This window comes from Phoenix dactylifera, chromosome 3 (assembly GCF_051530095.1).
Source record: "Phoenix dactylifera cultivar Ajwa chromosome 3, Ajwa_hap1_PhDact_Kaust_v1.1, whole genome shotgun sequence".
Lineage (NCBI taxonomy): Eukaryota > Viridiplantae > Streptophyta > Magnoliopsida > Arecales > Arecaceae > Phoenix > Phoenix dactylifera.
In genome coordinates, this window is record NC_143192.1 from 1,717,688 (window position 1) to 1,730,658 (window position 12,971).

General features: G+C 34.7%; 1 protein-coding gene across 2 annotated transcripts; it reads right to left on the bottom strand.

Annotated features, from left to right (window-relative positions):
* Positions 1 to 2,229: 2,229 nt before the first annotated feature.
* On the bottom strand, positions 2,230 to 7,170 carry LOC103708675 (uncharacterized). Of its 2 annotated transcripts, none has more exons than XM_008793717.5 (4): positions 6,745 to 7,170; positions 5,202 to 5,304; positions 2,678 to 2,839; positions 2,230 to 2,590 (listed from the first exon to the last, which is right to left on the bottom strand). In XM_008793717.5, the coding sequence occupies exons 1-4, from the start codon at positions 7,020 to 7,022 to the stop codon at positions 2,459 to 2,461; spliced, it is 675 nt and encodes a 224-aa protein (XP_008791939.2). In that variant the 5' UTR covers positions 7,023 to 7,170; the 3' UTR covers positions 2,230 to 2,458. The 2 variants fall into 2 exon arrangements, with proteins under 2 accessions (XP_008791939.2, XP_088573518.1); XM_088717392.2 differs by lacking the exon at positions 6,745 to 7,170 and adding an exon at positions 6,236 to 6,350.
* Between the last annotated feature and the right edge of the window lie 5,801 nt (positions 7,171 to 12,971).

Here is a 12,971-nt window from a genome sequence, read left to right on the forward strand (position 1 = left end):
CAACGAGGGGTATATAAAAGTTCACACAGGAAACTAAGCCGCCGCCCCGCTTCCAGCTGGTATCGACATCCCCTTTTTTTGGTAAATATCGACATCCCCTTTGGTCAAGTTCAACATTGTGTAATGGCTCTATTCTAGAGTTTATATAAAAATTACTATTTTATTGTACATTCATTAAGTGTAAGTTGATGGGACTATACCGAGCAAAAGACAATACTACGAGTCTACGAAGGGTAGGCTACAATTGGTTGCTGAGGACCTCAAAGCTGCCTGCTTAAAATGCGCATCTACCGCATCTTAAAATGCGCTGATGGAACTTGAGATTGATGGAGAGCATGTTGAAGCATTGGCCTAGGTTTGCTATGGAGTTTCAAACTTCAAGGGCTCGTTTGGTTCGCGGAAACATTTTCTTTCCTAGGAATATGATTCCTGGGAAACAAATTTCTGGGAAGAGGATGCCTAGGAAAGTACTTTTGGCATGTTTGGTTGACCATTTCCAAGATGCTTATGTTTGGTTGGCCATCCACTTTCCTAGGAAAGTTATATATAATTCCTATTATGCCCTTAATAAAAATTAGGTTTTTAATGCCTCTTTAATGCTTCTTTAATGCTGAAGGAACTTTTTGGAAAAAAGTAAAAATGGAGTGATTCCCGCCTCATGGGAAAGTAACTTTCCCATGTTTCTCATGGGAAAGACTTTCTCATGAAATATGGGAATCACATTTCCATGGGAATACAACTTTCCCTTCTCTCTCCTTTGAAAACTCCAACCAAACAAGAGGCATCTCATTACTTTTCCGTTGACCACACTTTCCCCCCTTCTTTTCCCGCGAACCAAACGAGCCCCAAGTTCTTTTTGGAATGTTTTGATTAGTCTTTCTGAACTAAATGCATCTTAAGCCTTAATTGAAATTGGTTGGATCGGGCGGCTTGAAACGTTACTTATCAACTGCAAAGAAGTACATGACATACTCCAGCTCATGCCATGAAGTACATGACATAACTGCAAAGAAGTACATGACATACTCCAGCTCATGCCATGAAGCAACTTGAAAGAAACTATATATATTTAAAATTAAATTAAAATAATAAAAATAAAAATATTACAATTTAATAACACATCAAGCCTACTTAGTGGCTTCGATGGAGAATAAACTAGAAAGTGTAGGAAGGATCCCTCGTAGCTGTAAGGGTTGGAACTAGACCCGTCAAGATGGAAGGATCTAGGCTGCTTCACTTGATGCTATGCTTTGTGATGTGTTTTGCTGCGTTGGTAATTAAGATTACTGCTAGCAAATGTGGTTTGCCTTGCTGCAGCTGGCGATTTCATCCTCTTGCTATTATCTTTGAAGCTGGTGTTCTGTAACCTTATTAAGCCTGCTTCAAATCCTTTTATCTGTTTTTTAGTATTTTTGCTCCTCTAATAAACTCTCTCTAAATCAGCTGTTTCATTATTCTGTAGAAACTATCGTAACTATTGTCATACTTTTTTCCCTGTACATTCCTCTATCCTTGAACATTTTTTCTCATTCTTAATAAATTCAGGTGGCCTAGCCTTCTTCTTCCGTCAAAAAAAAAAAACAAACAAAGAAAAAGGAACTTCTGTCAAATGAGAAAGGATGGGATGGAGAATTTAGAAATTTTTTTGAGTGGGTGAGGGGGTGGGTGGGGAAGCTTAGAGTTAGGATTTTAGAGTGAGGAGGGATAGGAACCTTGTAAAATGTGAGTAGCATGAATTATTATTGGTATTCTCACTCTTGGCTCAGTCATGGTCTTGAGCGTATATTTAGTCGAGAAACAAAAAGGGCATGTCATAGATGCATAAAACAAACCTGAACTTGATGGTGGATTAACCATTCAATTTTGTTGTGTACAATCCTATGCTGGAATTTTCTCAATTTCATTCTCTCCCCCACAGTTTAATACTAGGAATGCTCTTATAACATAGCTCTCAGAGATCATAGAATAAGTACAAGATCCCGAATAGCACCGAAACTCTAAGATCTCTAAAATCTATCTAATACATGTTGGATACCAATTCAATACCACACATATAATGACATACAGGAGACTAAGGCTAGGTGTAGATCTGCTAAAGCACAAGCACCAAACATCAATCCTTAAACCATATATAAGTAGCTTAATTTCCAAATTTTTAATTCCAAAAATAACCCCGATTAGCTAAGTCATTAAAAATATGAAAAAATTCTAAAATTAACTACAATTAGATTTGTTTCAATTCTCAAATATATTAATTCTATTTCTTTTTTAAAAAGCTTCAAACATGCTGAACTTATACATAAATAAAATCTCTGAATGATTACAAAAAGTTGCCAATGATTCAATTATTGAGCATTTATCAAGCTTAAAATCTAATTAATTATAAGGCCAGGTGTGGGGCTTTGACCTTTATTGGCCTTTCAACCAGTATCAGAAAAGCAGATGTCTTTTCCCCTTGCTACTGCTTCCCCAACAATGGATCAATAATGCCCTTCCATACCTTGTAGTCTAGTGCTGAGCCAGAGCCGTAAAGTGGCATTCCATTGACAAAGAAAGAGGGTGTACCGGTCACGCCTCTTGAACACCCATACTGGAAAACATAAGCCAACATAGATATTAGATGCATAGGATTCAGAACACATAATGAAACATTTGTAAGAAGTTTATGGTCTTTCACCTTGAAGGAAATCCTCGCTGCGGCATCAGTCCGTGAATCATTAAAACCAGCCTGAATTGCAGAGAGTGAGTTCTTCCCTGCTGCGCTCGCGGCGAGCTTAGATATGTGATGGATTATGGAAGCTCTTGACATGTTATAAGTTGGTGTGTTGTAATATTTCTCCTGTTCGAAGATGAGAATAATTCAGTATGGGGATTTCAATGGCGGATTAAAATCTATTCCTGCCGTCAGTTAAGAATATACTGGTTTTATGCTTTTGGCAAGCCTGGAGGGTTTCACAAAAGAAACTAGCCATACAATTGATCATTGACACGACTGAATTTTTTTTTGTTTTAGAGAGAGAAGGGAGTCAAGTGAATCTTGCAAACAGTAAATATAAAATTATGTTTGATCTATAATATATGAAATTACCTTGATTGTTTGACAAATACCGATCATTAAGTTCACTATTGCATTTTGTAGTTCGCAACAAGCATAAGACCTCATCCAAATAGCAAGGAAGGAATGAAAGATTGATAATTTTTCTGACAACAGCTATGTCAACAAAGCAAGCAGTTTCATGATAAAACGTAGTTCTGAAACTAATCAGGAGCAGTAAACTTCAATTTGTTACAGACAAATAGAGCAATTTAATTATTATTACTCCTGCACAATAGACATAACAGCAATTTAGAGAGCAAGTAGAAGTAATAATAAATCGAGGTATGCCAATAGGAAGAAATCAATTAAAAATAAAAATCAAGTTTTGCTTCACAGAAAAAGAAAATTCAGAAATTGTCAACTGTGGAGTTTCACTGAATAAACAATACAAAAATCAACATGCCTGAACTTGTAAAATTCCTTCACATAGTGAAGATGTCAAGTGAAGGGTGTTGAATGGTGCAATCCACCAATTAAAAATCCAATGCTATGGTGCAAGCAGCATCGATCATAATGGAAGTGCATAAGATGGATGAGGCTGATCTCATTAAGCTATGATCGCGTTGGGCATACAAAGGCCAAGGAATGCCTACAAAACCATTTCATAGCCCTGCTAGAACCTAAAGCACAACAGAAACTAAAAGTACTGCATAATGGATCTCATACAATCAGAACTGAATAGAAATGGGATGATTTGATTTTTAATCATTATAAGGAGGAGGGGACCCCACCTCCTTCTTGTAATAATTAGGTGCCGCAATTGTTTAAAAGTGCAAAGAGAGCCTCCAAGCACAAATGATAGCTGTTTGAACAAAAGAAATGTTGAGGTAGGGCTGCAGTAAAACTACAAGGAAAACAATTAGAAACAAGTATCTGGTGGAAACTTTTGAGTAATACACAATCTGGAAGAAGTGATAGGAGCTAATTTTAGTGATACAGGCATGCTGAACGAATCCCAAAGACTATCAGATATGGAGATCATTTTGGATAGTCGGAACTAGAGAGACCAACAAAGAAAGCATTTCAAAAAGGTCCAGATTTGATAGAGGTACACAACTAAATAGGAAATGCATGACACAGTTCTAATGCTTCATGAGCTTTTAAGGCCTCCACTTACTTAGGGGACTAGACTTGCACCTTATCTGACTCTCTTTACTTGGGCAAGTGAAATGTATTAAAAGTTTTGATGGTCTCCTGAATGTAGCCATATTATATCTTCCAGGAAGCACCTAACAACTCAAATAATAAAAAAAGAATTTCTTTTATCATCATAGATTCTTTTCTAATGTCTATTCCTTTGACTTAAAATGCTTGCATAGCTAATGCATGTGTTTTTTTTTCTTTTTGTTTCTTTACAGAGCAAAATGTTCCTTGAGAAATGTGCCATTCAAAAAAAAAATCTTGATGCTAAAATCTTCATAAACTATTAACCACAAACCCGGCAAAAAATGCCGATTAGTGTTTAAAAGATTCACATGATACTTCTTCAACAAGTTTGAAAGACAGAAAACTTGATTATGTAACTTAATCGTCGAACTGTGGTTGATTCTTATTGCAAAACTATAAAATCAGACCCTACTATTGTTCAGATATTTGCGTTTCCATTTTCAAATCTGATTTGCAATAAGTTAACCAGAAAGCATCTACAAATCCCTCATTATGTGTCTTGTATGACAAAACCTACTAAAAAATGATCCTTTTTAGAAGGTTTCAACATGAATGCAGCTACCAAAATTTATAAATGTGCTTCTGCTGGTTTTGTGGACCATGCTGAAATTTCAGCAGCACAAAATATTTACCTAACTCTGCAAGCATAAAAATTATGAGGAAAACAAAATTGAACCCCAAAATTTGCTACTTTGGTGTAACTATGTTAGTAGTCTGAAATGGTAGACACACTTGAAACTATGCAGATCTCCACTAGTAGATAGAACGCATTATAAACCATAGACAGTTCGCTTATAGAATCAAAAAAGATAGATCAAAGGAACATCAAAATTTCTCTTGAGTGATAGAGGAACACTTAAAAAATGTGAATAATAAACCGCAAATATACAGTCTATACTATGTAATCGATATAAATGTTTTAAATGAGAACTTCTACCTGATGCTTGAAGAAAAGCTCCAGTAAGGGAAATGTTGAGGATGTATTCAGCTTGTTTGCAATATGAAGTGCACGACATGCAATAAAAGCATTATTGTGGTAACTGCAGTTTTCCAGAAGAAAAAAAAGTCATCAAGAATAGAATGCAGTACAGGGGATTCTTTGAGCACAAACAGCAAAACCATTTTTTGTCGCATCTATTGCTTGTTAAAATGATCACAGAAACAGCAAAATTTGCAAGATAAACTTATTAGGCGCATCATGACTGCTCAATATATACAAACATAGGTCAGACTTAATCAGGGGAACAAGTGTTAATGCTCAGTTGTGAAGTACAGAGCTCATAATAGTTGGAAAAGTTGCATGTACAAGGAAAACTCTTTGAAAAAATAAAAAGTTGCTAATATAAATAGATATAAAAAGTTTCCAACAGCTCGGATCATCGATGTGGGATCACAATCATCTCAGCTAGACCTAACTAGATATGAGCAAGATCCACTCGGGTATAGCCTAGTCTATCTCACATAAATAAATCTCTTTAGAATCGTAGCTATTGGTTTATCATTTTGAAATACTGCAGCTAGGTGGCAAAATTTTGGGTTCAGAAAATATTGAGAATCATCAAAAAGCTTGAAAGAATTTACATAATTAAAAATTAGAAAGAAATGAACAAAAAATAAAACATCAAAGGTCATTAATACATTTGTACATTTAATCATGTAGAAAAAGTATGGAAAAGGTAAAGACAATAAACAACAACGACAAACACCACAACCAACAACTACTTACAGGTGCACGAATTTGTCATCCACAAATGCTTCTTAATATGTCAGGAATAATTCATTAACAAAACATAAACTTTTTGAATAATAAAAGGATTATTAATTAACTTGTTTATGGGAGAATAGCACTAGTAATTATTCAACCAAAGGAAACATTAAGAACAACCGAAGAACTTTTAGTAATTTGGTGGATGTGGTTCCTAATTTCTTTTCTTTTTTGTGATATAGAATACTTAGTCCAAAATCACCAACCTGCATATTTTAGATGAAGTTTCACTCACCCTTTCTTTAATAAAAAAAGGTTTCACTCGCTCTCCATGCATAATGAAAGACATCATGTTCAGATTGAGTGATTAGGAAGGAAGAAAGAGAGGAGAGAGTGAGAAAGACTTGTTTGGTTAGAGATGAAAGTGAACAGATTCAGAAAGAAAGGAAAGGGACTTTTTCTTCTCTTCCTCCTTTTTCTAATTCTCCCCTCTTCCCTTCCCCTAAAAGAAGAGAATATTCATGCAGGAGAAAGCCAAAAGAATAGTTAAAATAACATCGATTGATGCAGAATCCCACAAAACCAACTCTCTTGAAAACTAAGGCCATCCAGGACATGCACACCTGGACGTCACACAAAAAGAAAGGAAAAGGAAAATATATAAAATAAAGAAAGCGAAACAGTGGAGGCAGCACCATACAATGAAGACAACTGCAACGAGGAGCATCACATGAACCCAACACACGCGCAGACACAGAGAAAGAGAGAGACTCACGGTAGAGCAAAGGGGTGGACTACGACAGAGAGCCGAGAGGAGTAGTGCTTGAGAGCCTTCTTGAGAGGAGGCCATGAGTCCCGGCTATCCGGGCACAGAGGATCGAAGAAGGCCTCCACCACCACCGAGTCCCCCCAGACCGGAGCTCTCTCGTAGACAAACCCATCAATCTTGGCTGGGATTGGCAGCTGCGCCTCAGCAACATGAGACCAACCAAAGAGGAGAAACGACAATAACAAGAAAAACAACAGTAGAGAAGGAACCACAGCTCGCTCCATCTCTGTCTCACTCTCTTCCTCTACTGACTAATATATGTAGATAAAGGGCTGCGATGGTTTTTATAAGGAAAGCAAGCTAGAGGTGGAGAAAAAAGTGGCAGAAAAATATGAATCGGGCGGAAGAAGAGGTCGTCGCGGACTTAGAGGGCCGTCCGCCCGATAGATACGGCTCGGCTCAGTAGGGACCGCAAAGTGGAAAATGGAAGAAAGAACAAGGCATGAGACGGTCGAGCATATCATAATTTTTTGACTAGGGAGGTGCAAAGCCCGTTGAAAAGACTATTTAGGTAGATGAAGAGAGAGTGTACGAGTGAGGTGGGAAAGGAAATAATATATAGATTACTCTTCCAAGGTTCTGTCATTTTTCAATCTCCCCACTCTTTGGTAACCATAAGTGAATCTCATAAATAGTATATACTAGTATATAATCTACGTGAAACAATTTCTTTCTCTTTTTTCAATTTTTTTTAAATGCAAAATAGTAATATAATAAATTTTAATAAATTGATAAATTTAATAATAAAATTTTTATTACATATTAAGCAATGAATTTAAACGATCAAAAAAAACTCCTATTATTAATACTAGGTGAATTAGAAACTCTCCCATCATTAATATCATATAGAAACTCTTGTCGTAAATATACATATAGCCCCTCCTTTTATTGAGTCTTATTGATACTTTCATATTTATTTATTTTCATATATTTTTATTAGACACTTTTAGTTTATTTATACTCATTATTATTTTTATTTAATTATATAAGTCATAATATAAGTTCGTTTACTTTTCTTTGGGAAGGATTGAGAATTCAATCATGCCAATCCAAAATCGATGATGGAGACTTGATTTGGAGGATCCACTCAATTGATTATGATCTATATTGCAAAAGTTATTTTAAACCAAAAATTAAGTCAATCCAATGCATTAAATAGTCTAAAGATATAATGTTTCAATGGCTCAATATGATCTTCTGTACTATTTATAAATTGGAATCATCCAAATTTTGGTACATTAATTTTATGATATGTAGATTATGATCGATGGTATCAATTTTTAATTTACATGCCCTATGATATAGGTTACCATTCTGAAACTATTAACTTTTTATGATTGTGCCTATTTGGTGTATAGGTCGGACTTCCAAATGATATAATTTTTGGTTCCTTGGTAGTTAATTTTTATGATATAGATATGATCAACAATATCAATTCTTATTTTAGATTGTCCATTATCGACTTTAAGTTTGTAGAACTGAGATCTTAGTCCTTTTGGAAAGAGCGTAGAGTAACTCAATATAATATTATATTCTACATATGTAAGTTTTATTTTATATTTAATATTTATATTAACTTTTATATTCATGTTTCATAGTTTTCTTTAATTAGCTTCCCTACTTTATTTTTGCAGTTATCCTTTGATGGGTCATTAGTCTTATATTTTAGTTCTTATCATGTAATTTGCATTTCCATTCTATTTTTATATTTATATTCAATTTTACTTTTGATTTTGTTTCTTTATTTAATTCACATTGATGATCAATGCTCACAACTTGTGTATTTTTTCTTATTCTCTATTTTGTAGTTTATATATTTCCATTTTTTAGTTGATATGCAATTGATCTTTCATTTGCATTTTTGCATTATATATTTATTATTTTTATTCAATTAAGTTTAAGTATTTTAACTTGCTAGCATACCAAAAGCATGCAGCAATGCATGCCAAGAAATTTTATTACAAAATTCAAGATTCAGATGATATATTATCTTTAATCATATGTTAGAACACTTTCTGTTAGCTATCATTTTCAAAAAGTAAAAGTGTAATTGTGTCGTGCTCTTGATTTAAGATATTCTTTCTTAGAATTGACATGGAGATTTAAAAGTTAAAAAATATCAGGGAGTAGTAATAGAAAGCAGTATAGTAATTTTCATGCCAATCTATGGCAATACAACCTATTAGGAAGTTATAAGATAGAGTGCGCCCTATGGTTCATATATAGTGTATTATCCATAGTAATAAATGGTGGTCAATATTTTAAGTGCTCTAAAATGATTAACAGACTGCTTTAAAGACCATGGAAATAGCCCATGCAAGACCAACTGTAACTTACTGGATAGGCAGCTTGATATGGCTTTGGTTAATTGTTCAAATTTAAGATATAGATATATCTGATGTATCAGCTTGATAGAATTAGGCAGTAAGTTGGATGACAACTGAGTTTCTGATATATATACTGAATAACGCAGGTTGGCTGAAAGAAAAATATAAATTTTCAGGGTACAGAGGGGTCAAATGACTGATTTGTTATACAGGGGTTGTTGATAAGGCTTGCCAACATGAAGCAGCAAACAATGTTTATGAGTAATGTTGATAGAATTTATTAATTCTCAGAAAATTATAGGTTGTATCACCTGTCAAATAGAAGTCAGTTATCAAATGCAATAAGCTTTTTAGTGGTAGTTAGTTTCATAAGATGTGGATGTCAATCACTTTATTCTGATATTGTTTTTATGCATAATTAAGCTTAACTTGGCAAAAGTATAAATTACCCCTAGTTCAGAGGATAATCTCTCTTTGCAGGCAAAAGTATAAAATGGCATCAACCGAAGGTGATCTGAAAAAAAAAAAAGTTAAACCATCTAAGCACTGTGTTGTATCAGCAACAAAGTGCTGAAATATTCTAATCAGCTAATTGACCATGCTAGTTGTATCACTTCAGAGTATTATTTGCATGACCTCATTTGAACATCATCATATTATTCACAAGTGTTTTTGAGATGCATTTTTAATGCATAGGCACACAAACTCCAACAAATATTATTGCCATTCCTGCATATAGACAGAGCCCTTTGGCCAAAATTGGCCCCATATAAGTTTAAAGAAGGGAAAAGACTATTCGTCAGGTTAATGATTATTACTTCTCCAAATTTAGGTATATTTTATTATGCAAAGATTCATTGGCTGATCTCTTAGAGAGTTCAACTTTTGTCTGCTGTAGTATCAAGTTATGGATGTTACAGCAGAAGCTCCAGTTGATAACCAGTTTATGGAGCAAGCCTGTCATTGAATTCCAAACTCTGAGCCTCATATCGGAGAAGTAGAGCTATAACTGAACTTGTCAAACAACTTTATCCGTTCTTTCACCTGATGGACAAATTGAACATCATGCACCAATGGGTTATCTGATCTGGTTGGAGGAGATCCACAATAACATGAAGGTGGGCATCCTGTGCTCATAGCTTCTCTTCCTGCATCATTCTGCAGCAAATCACATCATATTTCGCTGCCCAAGATTTTAAGCCAAAATCTTATATACATCTATGCTAACATCCATAAACATATATATATATATATATATATATATATATATATATATATATATATATATATATATATATATATATATATATATATATATATATATATATATATATAACTCACAACCCACTGAAACCTATGCTTAATTATCAAATTTCAAAATGGCATTTTTCATTATACTGCTTTATGCCTCATGTAATATAGTCATCATAACCATATTCTACCTTCATTATGCCATCTAACTTTAACTTATTATCCATGTAAGTATGTGACAACGATTTCACAACTTTAGCAGATCTGATGGCCTTTCAGATAATGGAAGAATTAATCTGAAATTTATTCTTCCATATACAAAATATTGATTTTTCTCTGTTAATCCAGGCTTATGTTTTAGCAAACAGACGGGCAGCTTGATGCCGGTCAACTTTCTGATATATGTTATTGCAGGCTTCAGACAGGTATGTGCAGGATTTCATGATTATCATTACATGTCTTGAGATATGTGGTTTCCAGTAAATGATCCATAGACTCATTTATACCAGGAAATAGAGATGGTTGAACTGAGATAAGAATTAAGTCTAGTAGTATCATTTTTATAAGGAATTACAGTTTCAACCTCTTCACCATTCATATTATTTTGTTGCAACTTGCAACATTCATTTAGCTACTCATGAAATTGATGAAGGTTCAACCAAGTCCTAATAGATTTATATTGACATTCTTTCCAGGTTACCAAATTCATATACAATATGGTTCCATTTGATGTAAGATAATTTAAAAACCGAACTTTGACCATAGCATTTTACTCATCATCACATATGTTGTTACTACATGATATAGCATGCTAAGATGTTTTACTGTCGCTTTTTCTATAGTCTCCAAAGCAGTAGTGAAAGGACCCAACCACCCTTTAATGGCTATTCTGTCAAGCAAAATCAAGGTCCAAGCTCTAACCTTGCTTGATATCATGCCTAGAACATCACTGCTCCCTTGGTGGCTGGAATGGCTGGATGAAGGAAATAACAAAAAAACCAGATTTAGATAACCATGCAAATCCATTCTAGCTAGCATGAATATGTAAATATATGTATGTGTGTATCTATTCTACCATATATAATCCGTATTCCAAAGTTCACTGATCCACATGCTCCATGTTTACACTGACTCCCATCCTATTACACATGCCATGCGCCAGTGCATATGTTAAGATATAGCTAAATAAATTCGTAGATGATGGATATATGATGCCAATATTTACATACATATGTGTGCATACATGTCTAATAGTATATGTTCATCAAGATATGCATGGCTGCATGCAAAATTTTGCTTTGGCAGTGCCTACTTCATGTTTGATTAAGGAGAGCTCCAAATTTATCCGGTTTGTGTGTTGTGCAATCCAACCACCCATTGTTGTTGAATTAGCCAATATCAGCAGCTGATTGCAGAGTAGAACATATGGTGCAAGTGAATCCCAGACTAGAAGAGGATCTAGATCTCATACCTAAGATGCATTTAAAAGTCTTCTCAAAGTTTTATCCAGAAAGAAGGAGAAAGGAACGTTGCCATCCTAAATTCAAATGCGGAGAGAGAGAGAGAGAGACCTGTGCTTACAGTTGAGGGGATATAGGAACTCCTGCACAGCCAGACCTGGCCTACGAGGCTTCGGGCATGCCGGGGGCTCGGCCTCGCCATGACTGAGCTTAGCCTTCGTCAATCCCGACTGGCCGGCAAGATTGTGTTGCATTGAAACGTGGTTCATCTGTGTCGATCCTTTGCTTCTCTCCACCTCAAAGAAAGAAAGAAAGAAAGAAAGAAATCAAATGGAAGCTAGCTTTGCATTTCCATTAGCGAATAGCTTCCATTGACCATGGTTTCAAGGTCTATTTATTAGCCCGTAAAACAGTGTACGTGGGAGTAACATTTAAACTCTTTGGAAAAAAAAAATATGGTGAAAAGAAACTAGCCACACAAAAGTAATATGTGTGGAATAAATTAGTGGTAGTAAAGATTTTGATTTATGTTTCCCCATCAATAAGCAAACAGGAGTGCAAACGTGGACTTCTCTCCTTATCCTTGGGGTACGTAGAGAGAAACGGAGAAAACGTCTTCTCTCCCTCCTGTCCCTTGGTCACCACATCTGCCCATCCCTCCTCCTGGTCAATGCAAGGGAGAGGTGAGAGAACGTCTGCGAGGGAGAAATTATGGAGAAAATTCCTCGCCTCCCCGGAAACAATCAATGTGCCATGTCTTTCTTCCCTACAGACTTTAACCCTGGTCAAATAAATATTACAATCAAATTGTAGTTAATATTAAAAAATAACTATTAGTATTTTATTATTATGACACAATGTATTGAAGCAAAATTCTTGATATAACGGCATAATAATGTTAATTTTGCAATGATAAATTGAAATTCAATAATAATGGGTTGTATAATATATATCATTAGACTATTATTGTTATATTTTCATTCTAATACTACGACCACAATTATAATATAAAGCACATGTAGAACTATTATTTAGTAGATATATAGATAATATGTTGATTAGATTGTTACATCAATTTCTTCAATTATATATGACGATTACAATATTATCATGATTGTTAAACAAAAGTTGCCAA